Source organism: Oryzias latipes, chromosome 3, assembly GCF_053564925.1.
Source record: "Oryzias latipes strain Hd-rR chromosome 3, Olatipes_Hd-rR_3.1".
NCBI classification, from domain to species: domain Eukaryota; kingdom Metazoa; phylum Chordata; class Actinopteri; order Beloniformes; family Adrianichthyidae; genus Oryzias; species Oryzias latipes.
In genome coordinates, this window is record NC_136239.1 from 35,328,025 (window position 1) to 35,353,013 (window position 24,989).

General features: G+C 40.4%; 3 protein-coding genes across 4 annotated transcripts; 2 read left to right on the top strand and 1 right to left on the bottom strand.

The window, feature by feature from the left end:
- The first annotated feature begins 2,585 nt into the window (after positions 1–2,585).
- Positions 2,586–12,184, top strand: pdpr (pyruvate dehydrogenase phosphatase regulatory subunit). 2 transcript variants are annotated; one of them, XM_004067511.5, is made up of 18 exons: positions 2,586–2,729; positions 3,278–3,551; positions 4,301–4,434; positions 5,133–5,214; positions 5,283–5,446; positions 5,542–5,663; positions 5,828–5,945; positions 6,162–6,311; positions 6,885–7,077; positions 7,283–7,407; positions 7,566–7,721; positions 7,915–8,048; positions 8,178–8,326; positions 8,418–8,530; positions 8,895–8,989; positions 9,099–9,188; positions 9,782–9,964; positions 10,953–12,184. In XM_004067511.5, the coding sequence occupies exons 2-18, from the start codon at positions 3,289–3,291 to the stop codon at positions 11,367–11,369; spliced, it is 2,688 nt and encodes an 895-aa protein (XP_004067559.1). In that variant the 5' UTR covers positions 2,586–2,729; positions 3,278–3,288; the 3' UTR covers positions 11,370–12,184. The 2 variants fall into 2 exon arrangements, with proteins under 2 accessions (XP_004067559.1, XP_011492176.1); XM_011493874.4 differs by lacking the exon at positions 2,586–2,729 and adding an exon at positions 2,808–2,991.
- Positions 12,185–12,930: 746 nt separating this feature from the next.
- Positions 12,931–16,047, bottom strand: mrps11 (mitochondrial ribosomal protein S11). The gene is made up of 6 exons (XM_004067459.4): positions 15,852–16,047; positions 15,466–15,561; positions 14,840–14,938; positions 14,631–14,760; positions 14,318–14,383; positions 12,931–13,225 (listed from the first exon to the last, which is right to left on the bottom strand). Exons 1-6 carry the CDS (start codon positions 15,938–15,940, stop codon positions 13,118–13,120), a joined length of 588 nt encoding a protein of 195 aa, XP_004067507.1. The 5' UTR covers positions 15,941–16,047; the 3' UTR covers positions 12,931–13,117.
- Positions 16,048–16,458: 411 nt separating this feature from the next.
- mrpl46 (mitochondrial ribosomal protein L46) lies at positions 16,459–24,014 on the top strand. Its single transcript, XM_004067458.5, has 4 exons — positions 16,459–16,749; positions 19,864–20,065; positions 20,383–20,553; positions 23,642–24,014. The coding sequence occupies exons 1-4, from the start codon at positions 16,489–16,491 to the stop codon at positions 23,887–23,889; spliced, it is 882 nt and encodes a 293-aa protein (XP_004067506.1). The 5' UTR covers positions 16,459–16,488; the 3' UTR covers positions 23,890–24,014.
- The last annotated feature ends 975 nt before the right edge of the window (positions 24,015–24,989 follow it).

Sequence of the window (24,989 nt, forward strand, 5' to 3'; positions counted from 1 at the left end):
CAGTAAAAGTTGGCATTACAAAAACACCAAATGTCTCAGCTTTGAAAAGCTGGTCTGGTTTCTTCAGTCAGTAATCTGCTCTGTTTAGGAGAAGGTTCTCTCAGTCCTCAGGTCCAGGTTTGGCTGTGGAGCCGGTTCTAGATGGAACTGTTCTTTCTTGCGGACTCTAAACTCTCTTTTCCTTTTATCAATTAAAGTGAAGTGGTTCCGGATTTTGCTTATTTTTCCAGCGTCACTCATTTCTGTACGTTTTTGTGTTGATATTGTCTCTTCTTGTTGCACCTGACGCTCTTTCCGTTCTCGTGCTGCATGAAGTGCCTCAAACCAAGGACTTTAAAGTTACTTCAGACCGAAATAGCTGCTGCCCCTTTCTCAGCATAAACACGCATTGACAAGGTATGAGCGACTTGAAGAGGAAAAAAAGAAAGAACGAGTGAAGGAGAGTTTAACAAAAGGCCTCCCACTAAGAAGCCGGCTCTTGTCGTTCGCTCTATCCCTTGTGCTATCTTGTGGGGTCCAGATGACCCCACCCTTACATTGACGTGTTATTCCCTACCATGACAAAGGTGGATAAAGGTGGAGAGGATTTCATGTAACCCATGGACACCGGTGAAGATCATAAATCATCGAAGAAAAATGGTTCGGCACACTGTCTTGTGGGGTCTAGATGACCCAACTCCCAACTTTAACACGCCTCCAAGGCACGTTAACGTTGGGAGTGGGGTCATCTGGACCCCACAAGATAGCACAAGGGTTAAAGGTCGGTTTATACTTCATAGTGATCAGTCACGCACCAGCTTTATCCAAAAGCACGCGTTTAGTTCATAGTAATGTTGTTTGGAATTCGTTGCAACTGTCCGCGAGAACTGCGAGGAACTTCTGAGCAGCATTTTTTTTGTTTCAATCAAGGCGATCGTCTCCAGCGTTTATTTACAACATGAACGACATCCTGCTCATTCACTTGCTGCTATGAATGTGCTGAGGCAGAGGAGGGTGGTATGTTCGTCCGCTCAGCAGAAGCAGGCAATACCGATGCGGAAGAAGGAGAGAATTTGCATTCTCTAATCTTGAGCAAAATATGATGTTTATCTTTATGAGATAAGAGGCGTTTCGTTCGCGACCGACACATCACTGTTTTGTTCAGTTTGCCCTTCTTGTTCCTGTAGCCATTAATAAAAAGGGATGTTTAAAAAAAAAGGTTCTTAAAGCAAGAGAGTACACATCCTAAAATCAAAATAACTAATCTTTTCTCAAACTATAAAATATGTACATGATGAACCTTAATTTAATCATCTCAGGATACACGCTGAATCCATAGGTGGCAATCTTCCAGGTACAATTGGCGGAGTACAACGTGTTTAACATCTGTTTATTATTCTCTCAATGAAATTAAGATAAACATCATAAGCCCATGGAGTTGAAGTGATCACGGCCACTATGATGGCACCCACTTTCCGTCTGCTGGGCAGCCAAGCGCCCGTGGGCCGGCATAGCGAGCCCTGCTGTTCGGGGTCCGGCAGTTGGACCCTGAGTAGCGCGGTTTTATCCTCTTCCTCTGCTCGCTCTCTGCTGAGTTGCCGGAGGCTGTCTCAGTTACCGTTTGGCCAAGGCGGATCAGGTCGCCAGCCTGTTAACGAGTCCATGGAACTGGAGCTACCGAACACTGCTGCCCAGGGTCCGGCCGGACCGCGGGTGCTGTCGTAGAGAGCTCGACCTGGCCTTCGCCCAGTAACTGGGACAGCCTCCGGCAACCCTAGTGGGTTAAGAAAATGGATGGAAGTTTAGGACGAAATCATCACATCGAGCAGCCATATTGGATTTATTTGTCTACCCCTGCGCCTGGCGCCCAAATTGTGCCGCAGGACATCAGATCGCATTTCTACACTGACGAAACTCGATGCTCTTGACGCGCGAATTGCAACCGGTGTGAACGCACCTTATATCATATGGAATTGTTTGTTTTTCAAATCAACTTCTGGCATTAGGAGATGAGAGGTTAGCACTGATAAAAAGCAGAAAAGTGTTTGTGAAAAAAAGCAGTTAACAAAAGCAAAAAACCCAGCTGTGACCATAATTCCCAGTTTCTTTCTTTTTTTTTTAATTATTGAATGTGACAAAAAATGGTTTAACATATAGTGAAACTTTTAGTTAATGAATAAAAAACAATTAATGATAATGATCAATGTTATAACAAAATAATCACACATGTAGTAATGCCAGGGGTCTTTTTAAGGTTATATTGGGTAGAATTTGATCTTGAATTACTTTAATTCAAACTGGTAAATAATTAAAAGGAAAAAAAGTACAATAAAATTAAAGAAAAAGAAAACAAATCTTGTAAACTGATTACAAACTGTAATGTAGCCCAATTAAATATGTTTTACCTCAAGTATTTTAATTCATACCAATTCTGTTAACATATCATACATTTTTTCACAGATATGCTTTTTTTTAAGGATTTCCAGTTCATGCAAAGTAATTTAAAAATTGAGTTTTTTTTAGCACCCAGTTTATGTTTTCCAATTAGTGTCTTACAGAAAATGAAAGAAACATATGCTGTTAAAACAATAAAACATAACATAGAAACAGGCTTTTGTTTTGAAGGTTCACACCGGAAGCAGCAATTAGTTATCAAAACAGGTTAACATTTCCAGTACTTTTAACTCACATCACTGTCACCGGCTGTTGGTTGAGCGTTTAAATCCATCGACCGCCTATCGATTTAGTTGGTAAGTTAAAATACAATTTTAACAATAGGTTTAACGTCAGAAATTGTGACGCAGTTGTTTTTTTCTCCTAGCAAAGCCACTGGGATTAGCTAGCTTTCATGTCAGACTAGCAAGACTGTGACACTGTGTAGCTACACAACATCAACCTTTTTAGCGCTAACTTTACTGTTCTGGCGTCAAGCTTTTAAAATGTCAGGACTCTGTTATGCCACAAAGAAAGGTCGATAAGCTAAGATACTTTATCTGTCAGCATATATCGCGGGTAAGAGTTATCGCGACAACTGAAGGGCTTGTAAATGTTGCAGTTTTATGGTGCTAAACAACAGCAATAATATTTTGACTGTGGAAAATTGGGGAAGCACGTTAACCTTGAAGGACCTCCCATTACTTTCTCTAGTACTACAGCGACTCGTTTGTAGTATTTAGCAACACCTACGTATACCGTATACGAGGCACGATTGACCTTTAGGTGTTTGTTATAATCTTGACGTTAATGCATGTTGTTTGCTATAATCTGCAACGTTTTGTTGTCGATGTGTGGTTTGCAGAAAGCACAGCTATGTGTAGCTGTGTTCGGAGCTCCAGCAGGGCTCTGTCCCCAGTCTTGCTCCCGAGGCTGCTCCCACAGCCTGGATTCAGGGTGCCTGAGCGTGGCCTCTGGACCTCTCCCCAATGTCTGGCTGTCAACGGAAGCTCCCAGCAGCCTCCTGTGCCCAGCCGAGCCCGGGTGGTGATCTGTGGAGGCGGAATCGTTGGAACATCAGTGGCCTATCACCTGGCCAAACTGGGATGGACAGATGTTGTGCTTCTTGAGCAGGGCAGGTGAGATAAATTTGTCATTTAACTCCCTGTAACATTGCATATACTGCACCAATATAGTTGTCATAACACTCCTGTGGATGTAACATCTCCTTCTGGAGATAAATGTCGGTCTGCAAGGACATTATTATGACTTATACCATGGCCCGGTGAATTCTTGATTCTGATTGGCTGCTGGGTGGGCATTAAAAAGTGATAATGCAGTGATAATACACATCTAAAAAAGATGCTTCATTCACATTACATAAATGTTCTCTATCACTGTGCTGGCATCTTTAAGACAAACCTTTGCTTCCTCCTTTTTGCAAAAACAAGCAGTAAGAGGTGAACTTTATTTCTGATCTAATGCTTTGTTTAATCCATCGTGACGATCAGCATATATATTGCTTTCCTTTGCCGCTGCAGTCGAGGTCCGTGCAGGCTGAGCTGGCTAAGCAGCGTGTTGTCACAGTAACAGTTATAACGTGCCGCACCACATGACAAATAGTTCGCTGTTTGCGAAAAAAACGATTCAAACTTTAAAAATAACAAGAAAAAAGTACTAAAAACTGATGAATATTTATTTATTTTGTAAGTGACCATGGTTAAAGCGAGTTAATGGCCTTCGAAGTGTGCATTATCAGAATTAACGCACTCCGCTTTGCGTTGGACGGTTCAGGCTTCCGCGGCGTGCGTTAATTTTTGATAATGCACACTTTGTCAATCATTAACCCTTACTTATTGCTTTATTTTTCTGCTCTAATCCCATTCAGACTCGGTGCCGGAACAACCCGACTGTGTGCCGGCATTGTCAGCATGGCTAAGCCTATTTCCATAGAGTGTCAGATGGCCAGTTACTCCGCCAGTCTTTACCAACGCCTGGAGAAGGAAACAGGGGTTAAAACAGGTCAGACTCTCAGATTCTTTTGATTTTCTCATAGCTAGTTCAGTGTGTTGACTTATAAGTCTATAACCAGGAATAGACTTGAACTATGTTGCTGCTCTATTTGCTTTAACTTTTTCTGTCTAAACAGAAATATAAAAAAAGTGTATCTCAGTGCTTTTGACCATAATTCATATTGCATAGAGGCTGGAACGTTTTTAAATACCCACTCCAATGAGAATTGTGTTTTTGGTGTTTTTAACATTTTTTCTGATGATGGTGGACATTAATAAAGAAATGTAATCTCAAAACTGTATTTCTGAGTATTACTTTTTTCAAATTGTTGTGAATCAGGAGCAGTCTGAAAAAGAGCGTAATTTTTTATGTTGAAAATACGCTGGGCGGGCATCAAGCTTCCTGCTCCACTCCATTCTGATGCATCCACGTGTAGACAAACAGATCCACAAGTGTCTTTGTTTTCCTCGTTCGAGGTGGCATCTGGCTCAAAATTTCTAATGAAGTACTGCCGTTCTGCAGAAACTATGTCCTAGAAAACAAAGTTTTTTAATTTTTTTTATTTGGGCTTAAAACAGCATAATCATAATTAAGACCACCCAGACCACATTAAAAATAGTTTAAAATATGATTGAAGTGGGTATTTAAGCATTGATTTGGAGGCTTAGTAGTTTCATGTAACACAAACTGAATTTTTTGTTTTGCAGGTTATGTGAAAACGGGTTCTCTGTGTTTAGCACAAAATCAAGACCGTTTGATCTCACTTAAGCGCCTAGCGTCAAGACTAAAGTAAGAACTGGATTGATTTGGTATTTGCTTTGCTCCTACTATATTTTGGGTTTTTATCTCATCCTCAGGGTTTTAGGGATCAACTGCAGCATCATCAAACCTAAAGAAGCGGCCAAACTCCAGCCTCTTGTTAACATTCATGATCTGGTGGGAGCGCTCCACCTCCCGTCTGATGCTGTGGTTTCCTCTCCAGACGTTAATCATGCTCTGGCTGTGGCTGCGGCTGGACACGGTAATACTTCAGTGGCATTAATGAGCAGCATTGACATGCTCAATACAGATCTTTTTCATTATTCTTCTTACTCCATCCTTCTTTTATCTGTTCAGGAGTTCAAATCTTGGAGCAAACGACAGTTCAGCAGGTTGTGGTGGAAAAAGGCCATGTGAAGGCGGTAGAGACTGACCGCGGCTCCATTGAATGTGACTATTTTGTCAACTGTGCCGGTCAGGTGGGCTATTTTTAAATTGTCTTCATTTCCTAGTTTTTGTGCAGTTTTTACCCTCTCCTATCTCAGAGATTGAAAGCCTGTATCTTGTATTTAAGCATCTAATTTCCATAAAGGAGTATGTTGGACGTGCATCAGCTGATATTTGCTTCTGTTTTGGGCTCCAGTGGGCTTATGAGTTAGGTCAGGCCAGTGAGGTGAAGGTGTCGGTTCCTCTCCATGGCTGTGAACATTTCTACCTTCTCACCAAGCCTCTCCAGGAGCCAGTTTCCCCTGACATGCCAGGTATCACACTTTAACACATACATTTAGTTTAGCTAAAATCTATCTATCTATCTATCTATCTATCTATCTCTATCTCTATCTCTATCTCTATCTCTATCTCTATCTCTATCTCTATCTCTATCTCTATCTCTATCTCTATCTCTATCTCTATCTCATCTCATCTCATCTATACTGAAAAACTTTGAAGTTTTATTGGGCGCTGTATATCCTTTTTAGTGGTGATTGACATGGATGGCAGAATATATGCAAGGCCATGGCAGGGGGGGATTCTCTCTGGAGGCCTTGAGAAGAACCCCAAACCTATCTTCACAGAGGGCCGCAACCAGCTGGAGATCCAGAACATGCAAGAGGACTGGGACCACTTTGGTAAACACAGTTAACTTTAGTACAAGTTGTTGCTTAGAATCTCAGGGATTTTTGTGTTTGTTTGTTTTTTTTTTTTGTTTAGGTTGTGACATAAAATGATCCTGATTGCTTCTCTGACTTGTAATAATAAAGAGAAATTGAAAGGTTCTTCTTGCTGCTTTTCCGTTTCAAGCTATTTAAAATCTTTTTTTAACTCTTTGAAGCTCAGGCCCACATTTAAATATAAACAGAGAGCTGTCATTTGACCATGACCTTATGGTAGTAATCTGAGAACCTGCAAGTAGAAATGCATGAAAGGATAATTCATTACCAGCTAAACTGAAACTGCAGCAGCTTATTACACATTTTTCATTTATAAACTGTAGAGATTCGGGTTGCTCCACATTTAAGTTTTTACTGCTCTGTCTTTTTTTCATAGTTATTTTAATGTTTCCGAAATATTGATTGACTATACATGTCATTTATTGGTTTTATTTATTTTATAATGACTTTCTCTTCAAGCAACGGTAAATGTGTATTGGCGTGTCTTGTTAGAGAATGTATGGCAGACACGTTTTTCTCCTTTACCTCCAGAACCAATTCTCAGCGCTCTGCTCAGGAGAATGCCCAGTCTTGATTCAGCTGAGATCCATCAGCTTGTCAACTGTCCCGAGTCCTTCACTCCTGACATGCGCTGCCTGATGGGCGAGACCCCGGGGGTGTCCGGCTACTATGTGCTGGCAGGAATGAACTCGTCAGGTCTGACCTTCGCTGGAGGAGCTGGCAAGTAAGTTTGGAGTATAACGAGTATGACCGCCTTTCTCTGTTTGTTGAGCAGATTTGGAGGCTAGACTTCATTTTGGCATCCATCTGATTACATGGATAAGAAGATGGATCCAAGTCATTTGTTAGCAGCAGCTTGATATTAAAGTCATGAGCGCTGTAATGGAGACAGCCTCTTGGATGATCTTTGTTGGGTGTTTGATCTCCAGGTACCTGGCAGAGTGGATGACCTACGGTTACCCCACTGCCAACGTCTGGCTGCTGGACATCAAACGATTCGGCAACCTGCAAAGCAGCCGAACCTTCCTCCGGCACAGAGTGATGGAAGTCATGCGTAAGTACTAGCATCTTTTACTATTTTTAGCCCAAAACACAAGTCGTCTGTCTGTTTGGCTGCAGCTGAGCAGTGAATCGCCTTAAGAAAAGTGTGCAGGTGATAGTTTACTTTTCTCTCGTCTGACAATTCTTCTCCATATTTGTTTCCACTCACAGCCCTTCTGTACGAGCTGAAAGTTCCCCGCTGGGACTTTCAAACTGGTCGTCAGCTGAGGACCAGTCCTCTGTATGACCGTCTAGACACACAGGGCGCCCGCTGGATGGAGAAACATGGCTTTGAACGACCCAAATACTTTATTCCTCCTGGAAAAGGTACAGCCGTCCTTTGGATTTTCTAAGTACAATAAGTCGTAAACAGCAGCTACAGACATTTCTCGGGATGCTCTGGTCCAAAGACGACATTTAAAGGGATTATTTTCTTAGTACTGATGTGACATGAAAACAAATACCTTTAGAAGAAGTTTCCTTACATGAAATAAACATCTCAGTTGGTTTGTTGTTGTAGATCTACTGTCTTTGGATCAGAGTAAGACTTTCTACAAGCCTGACTGGTTCGACATTGTTGGAGCAGAAGTCAAATGCTGCAAGGAGGCGGTCTGTGTCATTGACATGTCGTCCTTCACAAAGTTTGAACTGACAGTGAGTCACGATGCCCCACAGTCGACACAGTTTTACACCAAGTAGAACGGAAAATCTAGCCTCTACATTTCTCATTTTTATACGTCTATCTTTAGTGTTAAAGCTTCTAATCTGTCCTGTTGTTTTTAGTCAACAGGGGACCAGGCGCTGGAGCTGCTGCAGCATCTGTGTGCCAATGACCCAGATGTTCCTGTGGGACACATCGTCCACACTGGAATGCTAAATGAGAGAGGAGGCTATGAGAATGACTGCAGTGTGGTCCGCCTCAGCAAAAACTGGTCAGAATATTAAATCGCTTAACTTTTTCTCTTAACATATCTCGACCAAAAAAAAAAAAAAAAGAAATTCATAATGTTGCCTGTTCTCCAGCTTCTTCATCATCTCTCCAACAGACCAGCAGGTTCACTGCTGGTCGTGGATAAAGAAACATATGCCCAACGATCCGCACCTCCACCTGGAGAATGTCAGCTGGAAGTACACAGGTGAGCATGCAGTCATTCCGCTAAGCCTGCGATGATGTCTCCATCTAGTGGGACAAAGACAGAATTTAATGATCCACCCATCCTCCTACCCCCTGTTTGAGTAATAACCTAGTTTGAGAATTTTTAATCAGACTCCAGGGAAGCATGGGAGGTTAATTACAAGTCCAAAATGTAATTTTTCATTTGAACAGTATAATTATATAAAGTTTTAAAGGGCAGATGGTGCTTGACCTAAATTCCAACTCCAGGCACAGAATAACTCTGATTTGAGGATGTCTCATTATGATGGGGGCCAGCAGGGACTTTTATTTTGGAGGTCCTTTTGTTGATTCCTCATTATCTGTCTTCTGTCCTTCCAACAAAGCTCTAAACCTGATTGGACCTCGGGCAATGGACGTTCTGGCTGAGCTGTCGTATGTTTCCATGACGCCTGACCACTTTCCCTCCATGTTCTGTAAGGTAAGAGAGATGCGTTGACGCTGAAGTGATGAATGGCTTTAGATGATGATTCTACATCTGTCCTCTTGTGGTGTTTTTCAAAGCAGTCACTGACTTTGTCTGTTTGCAGGAGATGAGCGTGGGTTACGCCAACGGAATCAGAGTGATGAGTATGACTCACACCGGAGAGCCAGGCTTCATGCTCTACATCCCCATAGAGGTGCATCCTGCTTACACATGAAAGCTATTTAGTAGACAAAACACAGAAAGGCTTGACCCTATTAGACAAACATTAGCTCATACTTGAAGGAACTTTTAATGTTATGAGTTTATGAAAAGAGGCGAGGAACAAAGTCAATGAGTCACACAAAGAAGATATAGGAAAGAGTAGCGAAAGCTTGACTGAGGTGGAAAGCATTTGTGAGCAACAGCGAGGTTTTATGCCAAGATAGAGAACCCATGATGCAATATTTGCTTTGAGAAAGCAGAAGAATAGTAGGTCAGAGGCAAATTTCTAATGACCCCTGTCGCTCGACAGAAACTATCCTAAATAAATACTTTTTTTTTAAAATTTGGGCTAAAAACAGCATAATCATAATTAAAAGATCACTGGGAATGCTTTGAAAATGGATCAAAAGATGATCAGAGTGGGCCTTTAAAAGATAATTGAATTTTGTTAATTGTATTGCACTATACCCTCTTTCCCAACACAAGCAACGTGGAAAAGGGAATCAAACCAGTTCCCTTCTTCCGAACGTTTCAGCATTTCTTCCGTCTTGAGAAACACTGGTGTATTTTTCTGCCCCCCTACAGTACGCCCTGCATGTGTACAACGAGGTGATGTCGGTGGGTCAGAAGTACGGCATCCGCAATGCAGGATATTACGCACTGCGGAGCCTACGCATCGAGAAATTCTTCGCTTTCTGGGGTCAGGACCTGGACGCCTTCACCACCCCGCTCGAGTGTGGACGGGAGTTCAGGGTCAAGTTTGACAAGGTCAGTGGAGGAGCCCAGAACTGCATTTTCTCCCTTGCTTACTCATTTTCTCATTAAAGACATATCTAACCTTTAGCTCAACTTCTCTGCTGTAAATGGACCAAAGAGCTGAACAACACAAAGCTTCATAAATGGTTTTTGCAGAAGTTTGGAGGAAAGGAATAACCAGGCTGCACCTGCAATCTAATGTGCTTCTGTCAATCAGCATTTGTAAAGAAACCATCAGTCTTATTATGAAAACAGGGGATCATCAGGCGTTCTCATATGTCAGGTTGCAGTATTGTTGACTTGTCTCACAGATGATTGTTAGATGAGCTTTAAGTTAATAAAGACATTTTTGTTTCAACAATTGACCTTATAAACTGGACTGAGTGACTCCTCCCCATGGCGTTTCAAACAGGAAGTACCCGCTGGCTCCAAAAAGTTATAATCCCATAGACTTCTATTGAGGAATAAACAGCTGTTTGTCAGTCATTCTATTGGTCAGAATAACCATTCCTGCTCTGATACCTTCAGCAACATGTTCTTGTTACATCCAAATTTGTTTTTGCGATATTTTTGGCTTTATTGCAAGTTCTTCATCATAAACTGACCCATCAGATGTTTCAATAAAAGTAGGTGGAGCCTGCTGGCCCCCACATCAAACGTTCAAAACATTTGATTGACAGATTTTCTGTAGCCCGCTTTCAAGTGGTCAGTCAAATTCACTCCTGATTGATGAGAGCGGTTGCTACGGAAACATTGATTCGGAAACGTGGACCAATCATTGCTCACTAACTGGCTCCAACATGATGGCATCCATACTGCAAAATAAACAACCTTATTTTGTAAGCTAATATTTTTTTATGGATGACATCAGGTTCGCTCGGTCTAGTCCTCAGAATTGGTCAATGGTTGCATCTGTTTCCTCTAGGCTTCCATGTTTGTAGTTTTTTTTCTTTTCTTTTTGTTCCTTTCCTAGAATATTTCTTCTCTGTTTCCTTCCCAGGACACTAACTTTCTTGGACGGGAGGCCTTGTTGCAGCAACGCCAGGAGGGAGTGTTCCGTCGGTTTGTCATGCTGGTTCTGGAGGACCACGACACCGAACTGGACTTATGGCCATGGTGGGGAGAGCCCATCTACCGCAACGGTCAGCTGGCCGGAACGACCACCAGCAGCGCCTACAGCTACACTCTGGAACGCCACGTCTGCCTGGGCTTCGTGTCTCCTCCTCCAGACGAAGAGGGGCTCCCCAAACCCATCACTCCCGACTTCATCAACCGCGGTGACTACGAGTTGGACATCGCTGGTCAGCGCTATCCCGCCAAAGCCAAGCTCTATCCATTCAGCTCCCTGTTTGCTCAACAAAAACGCCGCAAAGAAGACATGGAGCTCACCAACCTCCAGGCAGAGGAGCAGAAGTGAGGCAGACGGGCAGAAGCTTTCCTCCTTTCTCCCTGCTCCTCCTCATCAAGGCTTCAACGCTCTTTGTCTGCTGGTTCCTTTCCAAGTCTTGCTGTCAGACTGCTTGTATTTAGGAAGCACAAACGCTTAAGGCCGTGTTCCCGTCTCCCCTAAATTCTCCCCGTCCTGTTTGACGCTCAAACTCCATCCTGTCACGCTCAAGTGCCTTTATCCAGGCAGGATTTACATTAGCCGTTGCAGACTGGCTGAAGTGTGAAGAACTGATTTACACCTACAGTCTCTCCAGGTGTTTTTCCAAATACTCTGCACAGTCTGAGGGAAACGTCAGCGGCAATGTGCAAACCCACACACGGTCCATCTGCTGCTGTACAGAACGAGAGACTTCAGACACTAAACTTTTTGCACTTTTGTCAGCTTTACAGCACCTGACAAAAAAAAAAGGAAAGGAATTCTTTCCAAACGGAGGAAAGGGCTCAATAATCTGAGAAGCCCAATGATTACCAAACCTATGATGTATTTGCCATTTATGACACTCGAAACAAATTCTTTCTCCGGTTTAATGTCCTCATGATCCGCTTTGAGCTGCTGCGTGATGTTTTTGCTCAAACGTTGCTTCAATCTGTTATTTATGTTTTACGATCGTCCTGAAACCTCGATGCACTTTCAGGCTGAAGTTCAGTTTTGGATGTTTTGTTGAATGTGCTGCTGATGAAGCATGGATGAGGGGAAAGTGGTGTGCTGTCTCCAGTAATTCATTTTAGATGTTTGTGTTCAGGGTTTTGCTGCAATTTCAAAATAAACGATGTATTTTTGTACGGTCGGGTGTGCAGGACATCAGTTTCTGAGCAAAGATTCAGCAAAGTTCTTATTCGGAAATGAATATTGAAGAAACAGATTTGACTTTTTAAGACACCATTTGATAAAAAAAAGCTTTAAGTGCTTTAAAAATGTGGGCAAAGAGTTTTAAGATGTTAAAACTATTTAAATTGATTAAATATATATATATACACTTTCTATAAAAGGGGATCATGATTTGTTATTTTCCAGTGTTCGATGGTGAAGGGGAACATTAAAGACAGAACAATTTAGTTACAAAAGTGTGATGTTGCAAGAGTGGATCACATCTAAATTAAGATTATAGAGTGAAATTGTATAAAAGGAAGAGAAAGAACAGTTTTTCTATAGTTGCAAACTGAAAATGCCACATTTAACCAAAACAGCAATCGATCTGATCATAATTTATAAGATCTGCTGGGTTATTTTCACAAAAACAATAAAACATTTTCTTACCTGAAGTATTATTAGACCAAAAGGAAGCCATAACTTATTGTTTTCAGAACAACCAGCCTTTCCTCTTTGTCCCCATAAAGGACTAATTGTTGAAAAAAATAAAATAATTGAACGAATGTGATTCAGATGTGGAATGTAGAAAATCTTACGGATCTGGTGTCTTAATTGCTCGTGCGTGTACCAGGAGTCGGTCGCCATGACTACCATCTGTGTGAAGCCCTGTGCTCTTCACGAGCAGCCGCTTTCCGTTCACACATCAATCAAGACTGCAGCCGGGGGTGCTAGAAGTTTATTCACGTGTCAGCGGCGGCGCGGGACGGGGACACCTGTGCTTTGTTCATTAGGAACGCCATCTGCAGGCGCATCCACGGTACATGAGGTGCACTCGGAGCCGAAACAGCTGCACAACATTACACTTTATTAGCACAAAAACGACTCCTGTTGTACGGCATCAAGCCTCACATCCTCCTGGCTTTCCTTGGGCGGCATCCATTGTGTGGCACGGGGGTGTTGTCGGTGATGGATACCACCTCCAGCCCCCCCATCGCCAGACCTTTGATCGCCGACTGCACAGCAGAAAAAAAAGGTGGAAATGTGTGCGGCTCCTTTAATTGACCTCATAAACAAACATCTGAAAATAATTAGAGCGCCGCTTCTTCACGCAGTGACAGGTTTAGTGGTGCTAAACGCCCACTCTGTGATCTATGAGGGAACACTTCTGCATGACGGGGGCTCCACAAGTGTGGACAATTAAGGACACCCAGACACCAAAACCTTATTTGTAGCAAAGACAAGGACTAACCGCTAATAGAGGGGATGCATGACATAAGTCATAAGACGAATGTTTTAATCATTTACCCAGAAAGATCGGTTTTGAATTCAACAAGAAGCGTTGAACCTTAAAGTTTAGCAGCTTTTTTAAATGAAATTCCCCCTAATTTAACCTCACCGCTGAATGAACACGTCCGAATGTGGTCGTCTCTCGTTATGAAACGATCTAAAAGGTTCCCTTTAAATGTTTTAACCCCGAAGAACCCAAAAACTAGTTTATTTGAATTTTCAACAGCAGCCAAGAAAAAAGAAGGATCGTGCATGTTGGCAAATGCTCCATCATCTTACAGTTTCAGAATTAAAGGAAATAAAACAATAAATTAATTAACTCCTTGAAATGTGCAAACTGGCCACAAAAAGCCTTCGCTTTATATATATATAATATATATTGGAATAAACCAAGTCCTTGCCAGGAACTGAAGACGGGAATCAGCGACTGACCGCAGTTCAAAGATGGTTTTTACTTTCCCGTCTCTGCATCCTCTCAAAGTACTCGAAAACGGCTTAGTCAACGTGAAGGAGAAGAAATAGTGGGAAATGTTGTCCAGTTTTAAAATATAATACATAAAGTTTAATAAAACAAAAAATGACAAATGAAGTCAAAACTGATTGTGAAAAGCTTTGATTCCATCAGTTTATCTGTGGTAAAAAGGAGAATTCAAATATTTTGTATCATAAAAAATTTGTAAATCACAAATTTGATTCGGTGATAAAACTGAAGATATGTGTTAAATTGTTTAAATAATAACAGCATAAAGGATCTAATATCAGAATTATTTAAAAAAATAATAAAAATAAGTCAAAGTTTAGCTATAGTGAGTGCTCACCTGACGTCCAGGACCGATACCTTTGACCACAACACGAACAAACGTAACGCCTTTCCCTGTTGCTTTCTGTTGGAAGAAATAAACAACAATTAGTATTTTAAAGACAAATATCCGAGATCTTTTTACCAACAACGTTTGAGGGTTTATGCTGCCATCATTCTTAAATTTTCCAACTTTTCCTAAACTTCTTTCTCCACTGCAGAAATGTTTGCAGACATGAAGTTCAGACGTGTTTTCCCCTCTGAGAAACACCCACCGTCTCTGCAGGTCCTGAGCAATAAAAGCATGACGAGTATCGCAGTAAAGAACTCACAGCAGCAGCAGAGATCCCTGCGGTCTGTGCAGCGATGGGCGTCGACTTCTTAATGTTCTTGAAGCCCTCCGTGCCGCAGGACGTCCTCACCAGAGACTGTCCCTCGCTGTCTGTTAGCTGGATGTGTGTGCTGGAGCAGGACATTTCAATTGACACGGCGCTCACAATTCAGCTGAAGCATCCAGTTCAATTTCCTGCTTCATACTTACTTGTTGTAGGTGGCTTTAATATGAACAATTGGCAACTCCTCAAACTTCTTTCCACCCCATTTCAGAGCACTGTCTTCACCAGGTAGTGGAGGCAAGAGGCTGAGATATTCAAACTAAAATTAATATATTGTGATCTTTTTTCACATTAATATTGAAAATCTCAACTTACAAACAGCACAAACTGCAAGGAAGTTTTTTGGTTGTTGAATAACTTCCTATTTCTATGTCCTGGCAATAAATGTAATGTGAAGAATAGTTAGAAACTGCCTTTAATTTTTATTACACTAATGGTTTAAACTTAATTCACTGAGCATGTATTGTCATCTCAAAATTATATTACATTTGAAGACAGCACAGCCAAGCTATTGTTTTCACAGTTTATTCTAGCCTGTTTAAACATGGAACCACGTTTATAAAGAAGACGCATTTGTTGTGATTTGCTTATGAATGTGGCCATATTTGCAAGAGAACTAAAGCAAACTTTCCAATGATTTATAAAATATTGCCAAGCAGCATTGGAAAAACAAAGTTAACAATTAACCAAACACACATTTCCTTATTTTTTGTGCTAATTTCTAGCTTTTGTGTTAGAGATCAAATAGGATGCGTGATGCATTTTCTCCAACCTGAAGTCTTTTCCTGAATTTTCTTTAGGGGCTTCTGCTTCTTGAAGTCTTACAGCACTGCTGTGTATGGTTCGCTGTAGATCTGTGCTTCCATTTCTGAGAACCAACAAAATTAGGCATTTAAAAAAAAAGTGTTTTAATTAGGCAATGTTCTATTGTTGTTTGCAGCAATGGAATAAATATAGCTTGCATAAAAGCTGGATTTACGTCATACTGAATAGGTTTTGCAATATCCATTATATTGCAACTGATAATTATAGTTTTATTAATAAATGCAATAAAATAATAAAACAATGATCACAAAGAGAGAAACTCTCCCATCGGATGAAATTCTCTCTAGCAGCCAGCTATATAAGCTAAACCATGCTAATCCTTAAAACACTTACATTGAGGTCGTGTGAGCATTTACGGAAACAGCCAGCTGCCGGCACACCGTCCTCACGGAATTACCAAGTACACAGCCTAATTTATACATTTTCAAAACGTTTAAACAAAGACTTAAAACTGTTTTAAAATGCTAACAACAAACGTGACATTGAGGGTGCTCCATTCTAGAGCGCTACCATGTTGAAAAAAGACGGGGTGGTTGACCTGAACATCACTTTTTACTTCATCATTTTTTGTTGAATTTGCTGATTTGAAATGTTTTTTTATTTAATTTAAAATACTAAAGTAAATATATGTGTTAAATACAATTTTTTGACTGCTTTTAAACTAAAAAATAGTAGCGCTGACCCCTAATTTATCAAGATGGAACATTCTATAACAAAGAATTGTGGGTAAGTATCTTCACAATCCCCTTCAAGTGTCGGAAATAGTTCATTCAAAGTAGTAGAAGTTGTCTCAGTTGAATTGTATTTATCTTAAAAACAAATATTTATACATTTAAATTCAATATATTTTTGTATTACGTATCCTTTATAGTGCTTTAATTGAGCAATTTATCGTAAGAATATTTCAATGTCGACATGTTATCTAAAGAAAATCTTTTTTTTGTACGTACCCTGAACGCAGCAAAAGAAAATGGCTGCGCCCTGTGGAAGGATGGCGACTAAGTCCCTATCTCACGTTTTGTCTGTTTTTGGTCGAACAGCCGCCGGTAACGCAGCGTGTCGACATTTTTCCGTCGCTTCAGTTTGTCGGGCGACGCCTCAGTCTAAAATTGCAGCGGAATCCGGGAGTTCTTCGTGGACTCTGATGGCAGCGGTGTGCTTGCAGAGGCTCCCGGTGGTTTCTGCAGACTTCAGTCCGGTCGAGGAGCGCTTCAAACAGATGTTACTACAGGTGAGGTGGTCCAGGACCGTCCCCGAGGTCGGCAGTTGGTTTTGTAGAAATAGCACCAAAAAATCTTTTTCCTAAAGATCGGGCTCCTCTCAAGCAAGAGGCTCTGCTTGAAATGTCCACCATGCTAAATGTCTCAAGTCAGCTGTCAGTGATATTAATGCAGTTAGAATTATTTTGTTTTACTTGATTGAGATTGCACTAGGCCAGGGGTCGGCAACATTTACCACTCAAAAAGACATTTGGATCAGTTTCCCACAGAAATTAAAACACAGGGAGCCACAGCAAACCCGGTGTTTCCAGTGAATGGCATCAGTTCACTCGGTTTTTAAAGGTGGTGAAGAGATGTTCATTATTTTTTTGTATCCTCTCATTTAACGTGTTTCAATGAGAACTATTTCCCGAGAGTCCACACAACTGGCAAATATGTCGTAATTCACCTGCAGTTAATCCGCTTCTTCGATAGATTTTTGTCAATAAACAACTTTTTTTCTCATCTTTATCAGGATGTTTTGGGGGAAAAGCTGCGTGTTCATGCTGGGATGTCTCCCCACATTTGAGACGTTGTTGTTTGCTAATTCCTCGACGTTGTTGTTTGCTAATTCCTCATTACATATTAGTGGTAAAGCTGTCGAAGGCAAACAAATCTCCCCAGGTGCCATTAAAAGTACTGTTTTCTTCAGGAACTTCAATTTTCTCCAGATTCTCCATTGCTGTCCTGCCTGGGTTGGAACATTGTTGGGATTACACGCCGGCGGGAGTCATGGGGATGACGTCAGATGATAGTCACATAGAACTTTACTGAGAAAATGTCTACATTTAGATTTTATTTTTTTGACCTACTCCTCAGCCCGTGAGTTCTTTGTTTTTTATTTTAAATTATTTTTATGAACCTTTCCTGTTTACTGCTTGCCGACCGTAGTGACCATATTACTTTTACTATGTTTATTATTTTAACTATTATATTTTTTATCCTATTTTTTTTATTCTTTCTCTGGGAAGCACTTTGAGATGCTATGTAGAATGAAAAGCGCTATATAAATAAAGTTGAATTGGAATTTGAATCTTTACAATATATACGCTTTTAGTGGCTAGCATTACTCTCCCCCTGTTCCTACCACAAATATCTTTTATATCTTTGTTATTCAGTAAAAAAATAAACTACTGAACTAAGGTATTGAAGCCCCCATTGACTGGTTTCAACTGGTTTGCAGCTCCATGTGTTCCTTAGGATTCAATAAGTGGGTTAATATAAGCAAAATGTGTTAATTCATGTTAATAGAATTAACAAGTATCTTATAAAAGTATAAAAAGCCTTGATTTACTGTAAAAATAAAACCATCAGTCGCCTTAAGAAACTCGAATTGCTTGAGTACAGTAAGAGATTTCAGGCAATTCAATGCCTGCAACAGTTTGGGGAGGACTCTTTCTAGTTCCAAAATCCCTGAAAGATCCTTAAAGACATGTTCAATAGTTGATATGGAAGATATTCTTGTCATTGAAAGTCGTGTCATAAAAGAGGAAGGAAGGGTATGTAAGAGTACAAAACGAGGCTACGAGATCTGAGCAACACTGCAGTACAGACGTCCCACCGGGGTTCATTTCACATAGACTCAGGATTTGAACCAACAACCATCTTGCCCCAGGCCTATATTGCTAGCCAACCTGTAGTCTTGTAAATATTTGTAAAACTACAATCTGGATTATAACGTAAAGATAAAAAACAAAATCTGTTGTGGTCGACAGTGTTATGTCTAATTTTTAACATTAAAGGTGCTTAACAAAACAGAAAAATGCATTAAAATCAAAATACATCTTAGAAATAATCAACGTAAAATTTACTTTAAAAGAAAAGAAAAAAATTTGAAAATGTATTTAAAAATAAAGGAAGGAAAGGAAAGAAAGGTGCAGATAGGACCTTTCAGTCATATACACGGCTAAACAGAAATGTTTTAAGTCTAGATTTGAACATGAACACAGAAGAGGCCTGTCTTACGACTTCAGGGAGGCTGTTCCAGATTTTAGCTGCAGAATATTGAAACGCTGATTCCCCTTGCTTAGTTCTGACTCTGGGAATCAACAGGAGGCCGGCCCCTGAGGTCCTCAGAGTACGAGATGGTTCATATGGCACTGACATGTCAGAGATGTACTTTGGTGCTCGGCCATGGAGAGACTTGTACACAAGCAGAGCTGCTTTGAAGTCTATTCTTTGAGGTACAGGGAGCCAGTGCAGAGACCTGAGCACAGGACTAATGTGATCATACTTCCTGGTTCTGGTCAGGACTCGAGCAGCAGCATTCTGGATGTACTGAAGCTGTTTTACAGCTCGTTTGGAGAGGCCGGTGAGCAGGCCGTTACAGTAGTCTAACCTACTGGAGACAAATGCATGAATAAGTATCTCCAGGTTTGGCTTTGACACTAGGTTTTTGATTTTGGCAATGTTTTTCAGATGATAAAATGCAGCTGATGTTACTGACTTGATATGGCTGTTAAAGTTCAGGTCAGAGTCCATGATTACCCCTAGATTTCTGACTTGATTTGAGGGTTTAAGAGACAGAGAATGAAGGTAGCTGCTGACACTTTCTCTTTGTTTCTGTGGATGGGTTTCTTGTAGTCATGATTTTTCTAATGAAAATAATCTGCATATATTATAAATAACTGATCTGCATTTGCTATGTTGTTTTCTAAAAAAGAGCTATGTCTATTTTTACATAATTATTAGGTAATTCCTCTTTGTCGTGGGGTTTATTGACACTAAAGGACTCCGAGTTCTGTCTGATAAAAGTTATGATCCGGATGATGATAAATCATTTAATGATAATGGTTATGGTGGAACAGGGGTGGGATTATATAAATTCACTTCCTTCCACTTCCTTTCAAGCAATCTTTGATTTAATGTTAACTAATACTAAGTCTGATACGTCTTTTTATGGATATAAAACTGCTGATTGTATTGTTATTCTTGCTTTGATTGCTTGAAATGAACCATTTCAGATCAAAATGATATTGATATAACATTGAAATGTGTGGTTTCTCTTTTTTTTAGTGTGTGGGGTAGGGGGGTTTGTGCATGAAACTGTAGTCCAAAAGCAGAGACGGAATTTTTGTCTTTCCCAGATGGAGCTGGAGAAGAGCCTCCTGTCGGACCATGAGCTCCGGCTGCTGGATGACGCGGACCGAATCCGTCGGAAGCAGACGGACGACTATGACTCTGATGAAGAGGGCGCCCACGGCGACCAGGAAATCATGCTAGGTCAAGACTTAGAGGATACATGGGAGCAGAAGCTGAAGAGTTTCCAGCCAGCACCGAGGGTCCAACGTGAGTGGAAGAGAGCTCAAAGATAAACTGAGTGAAGCAGGTTGAGGTTTTTCAGCAAAAAAGTGCAAACGTGTCACAAAAAATGGCCATAGAACGAGGAGTCGTCAAACTGTCTGAATTAAACTGCCAGGAAGGAGAGACCTTTCCTTTCTTTCTCTTTTTTTTTTGACATTTAGGAAATCTGTCTGCCTCAGAACTCTCAATTAGCATTTTCCTCACTGTGACATTTTCAAAGTTAGTGTAAATGTTTAAGCCCTCCGACACCATTGACGGTTGTCCCCGCTGTCTCTCCCCCCCACTCCCCCCGCCTTGTTTAGCCGAAGTAGATAAGGACTTGACCTCGGCGAAGCGCTGCCTGGCCGACTCTCTGGTTCTCTTGGCGGAGCAGCGTGTGGGCGGCGAGAAGCTGTGGCTGCTGCCTCAGGCTCAGTGGCAGGAGGGAGAAACACTGCGGCAGACTGCTGAGAGAGCGCTCGCCTCCCTGCCAGGTAACAGGAGCTCATCAGGCTGACGCCCAGCCGCTCAACTCTGGATTAGCATTTCCATTTTGTCCTAGAGATTTTGTGAAAACCGGTGTTTTATGTGCAGTCAAGGTTGGAAAAAACCCCAAAACATTTTATTTACAAATAATGATTAAACAATAGAAAAACAAAAACTTTGTCTTTAAAAGATTGATAAAGTGGCACCATCTGCCAAATGGCTGCCCCATCGTTTCCTTAAATCTAAGGAAAAATGATGTTCAACCAAAATAAACCATACATTTTATTTTTTAATATTATATATTTTATTTTTTAACATTTATAAATGTATTCCATAAAATACCTATTATTATGTTAAATTCATTGAAGTTTAAAATTTTTATTTAGGTTTATAATCACTTTTACAGTTTTAAATCATAAATTATCACACATTTTTTCTATAATATACTTTTTTTTACTTGAAAGGAAACTTAGTTTTTATATATTTTTGAGTTCAAAGAAGTCAGATAATAGTTTCTGCAGCAATGATTCCAAAACTCTATATTTTCTTGATTTGTTTTATTCCTGTCGGTGTTGGGATTGAATTGCACATCATTTTCTACTCATTTCCATGTTGTTAGCTCAAAGTCACATTTTGAAGCTACAGCTGTCTTTATTTGCTGACAAATCCTAGATGAGGATATAAATAGTTCTTTCCATGACTTTTTTTTTCAAAAACATGAACAGTTTTAAGTGTTTTTGTCTGTAAGAAACTGAACGATGGGCATCAATAAGTACAATTATAGATTTTCAAAGGAAATATAATTATGATCAACATTGATTATGACATAAAAAAATGCAGCCTTTCATTTTAGCTCTAAGATTTTGCTTTGTTAGCATATTTAGGTTGTGAAAAAACAGGATAAACATAAAATTAATTTGACACTTGCTATTTAAAATACTGATTTTAGAAATTCAAGACAGGCTGTCATGTTGTAAGTTTATTTCTTATTATTTCAAATTCTCAATCGAACATTTATTATCAAGTAAAATATGTGAAATTCCTGAAATAAGAAAAACTATAAAAAGCTGCACCTCAGAGGTCAGTGATTGCGTATTGGGGGGAAAAAAAAGACACGTTTTCATGCACAGCTTAAACTCTGATTTTTTTTTTTTTTTTAACACCCAACGCTTGTGGCACAGGCGTTTCAGCGGATAATCACAGTAACACGATGGAGCTGCAGCATCTCACAGCTTTTCTTTTAAGCACTTTTCTCTGACATAAAAAGGATGTTTAGGAAAGAAAAGTCCCCCAGAGTACTCGAAGCTTCAGCTGATAAAGAATTAGTTTTTCTCCTGGACGGTTTACACTTCAATCACTTTCTCTGCTTGTCTGTGGATAGTTGCTGAACAGAAAATGCAGCTCAGAGGTGTGTTCCTGCCAGTAGATAGCAAAGTGAGTGAGATGTTTCTTCAAAGCTCAACACTGCAAACGTGGATCTCCAGAAGAAGCTGGTTTGTAGAATGAGGAAAGAAAGGAGGAGGGTCCACTGCGATCATCTTGATCTATCGTTAAAGCGTTCCCAGTGGTCTTTTAATTATTATGATGCCGTTTTTAGCCATATATTATTATTATTATTATTATTATTATTATGATTATATTCAAAAAACCTGTTGATTTCTTGGACATCGTTTCTGCCGAGCGCCAGTATGTCATCATAAATTCACCTCTGAGCTGTGGGTGGGCCGTTGGCCGCTTCCCCTCCCTGTTGATGAGATCTCTCTGTTTACAAGCTCTCCCACTAGCTTACAGTCCCCCCCCCCCCCCCCCGACTTAACATTACTAATGCAACAAAAAGGGCGAGCAACATTGGAGCTATCCAGCCATACAGTGTTGAGCTAGAGACCAGCTCAGATGAGGAAAACAAAAAACATTTAAGGATTTATTTGTCTACAAGTGGAAGCATCAGAATGGAGAGGAGCAGGGAGCCAAAGGTATTATGTGTGTCACAAATATGATATTTGTTTCAAACGTTTGTTCCTGATTCACAAGGATTTCATTAAATAAATACTCAAAAATGCCATTTTTAAGCTCAATTCTCTTCCTGTATGTCCTCGGCCCACAGAAAAATGCCACAAGAACATGCATGTAAAAAAAACCACCATTTTTAATGCTGCTCATTGTCTTTTTTTTTAACAACACATCAACAAGTTTGAGAAAAATATTGAGTAGGTGCAGGTTATCAAGCACTGCAGTGGAGAAGTGTGTGTTAGTCCAGGATTTAAGTTCCCATCCTTAGTATCAGGCCGTTTAATTGGCTTCAGGCCTCATTTGCTGCGTCCTCACTGTATTTGTTTGTTACATTGACCCAGTTTTAATGCGAGGATCATTAAAGTTTGATGGGATCTTCAACTGCAGCATGGCGCTTAAAGCGCGTTCATCCACAACAGGAGGCATTAATACTCATTTTAACCACCAAGCTGCTTCTCATTTACATACGCGGGGCTTTAGGAGTGGGGCTGTAGTCACCCGTTCGTATGTATGCGGGGCTCCGTTTTACTGACACAAAAAAAGAAAAAATTGTTTGGCACGACCGAAGCTAAAGCTGCAACTGTTTCCTGTGACTCAGTGCAGATATGAAGCAGGAAACTGGCGAATGAAGCGTCTCAGCCTCAAAGTGTTGAAATAACACACCAATGACAAACTGTGAAACCATTTTTACAATGAACTAATAATGCTCCAGTTCCATCAATCACTTCCTATTAAGAGTTTTCACTTGACATTAACATGCAGCACAGGTTGCAGGGTTTTATTTAAAGTGTCTTGCAGAGGCCGAGCTGATCCATTTTTAATATCGCAGGACTCAGAGGGAGCCGAATTGCTAACAAGGTGGTGTTGGAGCTCTACTCTTATGTTGAGCCAGCCGAGACCACAGGGATTTACATGACACGAGATGAGATTAAAAATGTGCTGTTGTCACAGCACAGAATGAAAGACGGAGCATGTTGGAGGATGGGACGCTTTAATTAGGGTGGACTATCCCCGGTAACCCAGAAGTATCCTCAAAAATAGAGATGGATGCCGATGAGCTGACTGGGCCTGTTCTCTTATCTGCAGCAGCAGGTTTCAAGGCGACTTTCCTTGGCAACGCCCCCTGCGGCGTGTACAAGTACAAGCTCCCCAAGGCCGTCAGGACGGAGAGCTCGACCGGGTGTAAAGTGTTCTTCTTCAAAGCCATTGTGGCAGACGACGGCCAACCCAAAGCTCCAGCAGGACCTTTCCTGTGGCTGAAGAAAAGCGAACTGCAGCGATACCTGAAGCCTGCGTACAGGATGAAGGTTGAACGCTTCATCCTCGCTCTCTGACGTTTAACTCGTACAGACACACTGACTCAGAGAACAGTGTTCATGTTGCTCCTCTGTCATCGCTGAATGTGCACTTGTTAAATAAAAGATGCGTGTTTTATTAAATAAAGACATGGTGAAGCAGATCTTGAAAGTTAACCCATATATGATACGACACTTGGGAGTCTGACTCAGAATGATCCTCCACTTTGAGAGGAAAAAGTCACTTAAATCTTTAGGAAGCTGCCCAAAAACAAGACATGTTGGTCCTGAGTGACGCATAATTTAATCCATCCATTATGTACTGCATCCTGGAACATGCACATTTCAACTTGGTAAGTCAGGGGGTCTGCAACCTGTGGCTCTTTTACCCCATGTGGCTCTTTTACCCCTTCATTGTGGTCTCTGGTTTAAAAAAAATGTAAACTAATATTTTCTTTTGGGACTACAAGGCCTTTCAAGCAAAGCAAAGCAGTCACATAAGTCGTACTTTACCTAACTCATTGACAAACAGTTGAGGCATACAGTAAGAACGCATGTCTCCTCCTTACTACAGTACCCATAATGCCCCATTAATCCATTAAGCAGTAGGGCTTCATAGTTTGCCAAAATGTTGACAGATTTTGGAGTGCTGTGAGTTGCGTGCCGGATTATATGGCAGATTTCCAAGTGTTGAAAAATTCAAGGATTTTTTGCGCCTTTTGGTCTGAAAAATCCAGTAAAGGTTAATTTAGGTGTGATTTACAAATTTTTGGTTCAGCTGCACCAACAAAGGTAAAACAAATTGTACATTTTGAATTTCTGCTTATATTACACTACCTACTTGTAAATTTGCTGCATTGAGATGATCCTACATGGTACAGAGTGTCTTTTATTTTGAAAGGAAATCATGTGACCCTCTGTCAAGAGTTATAAACTACTTCATATTTAGAAAAAAACAGATGTGATCTCATATATATATATATATATATATATATATATATATATATATATATATATATATATATATATATATATATATATATATATATATATATATATATATATATATATATATATATATATATATATTATTCATTCCAAAAATATTGGTTCATCATATTAGTAATAACATTAATACA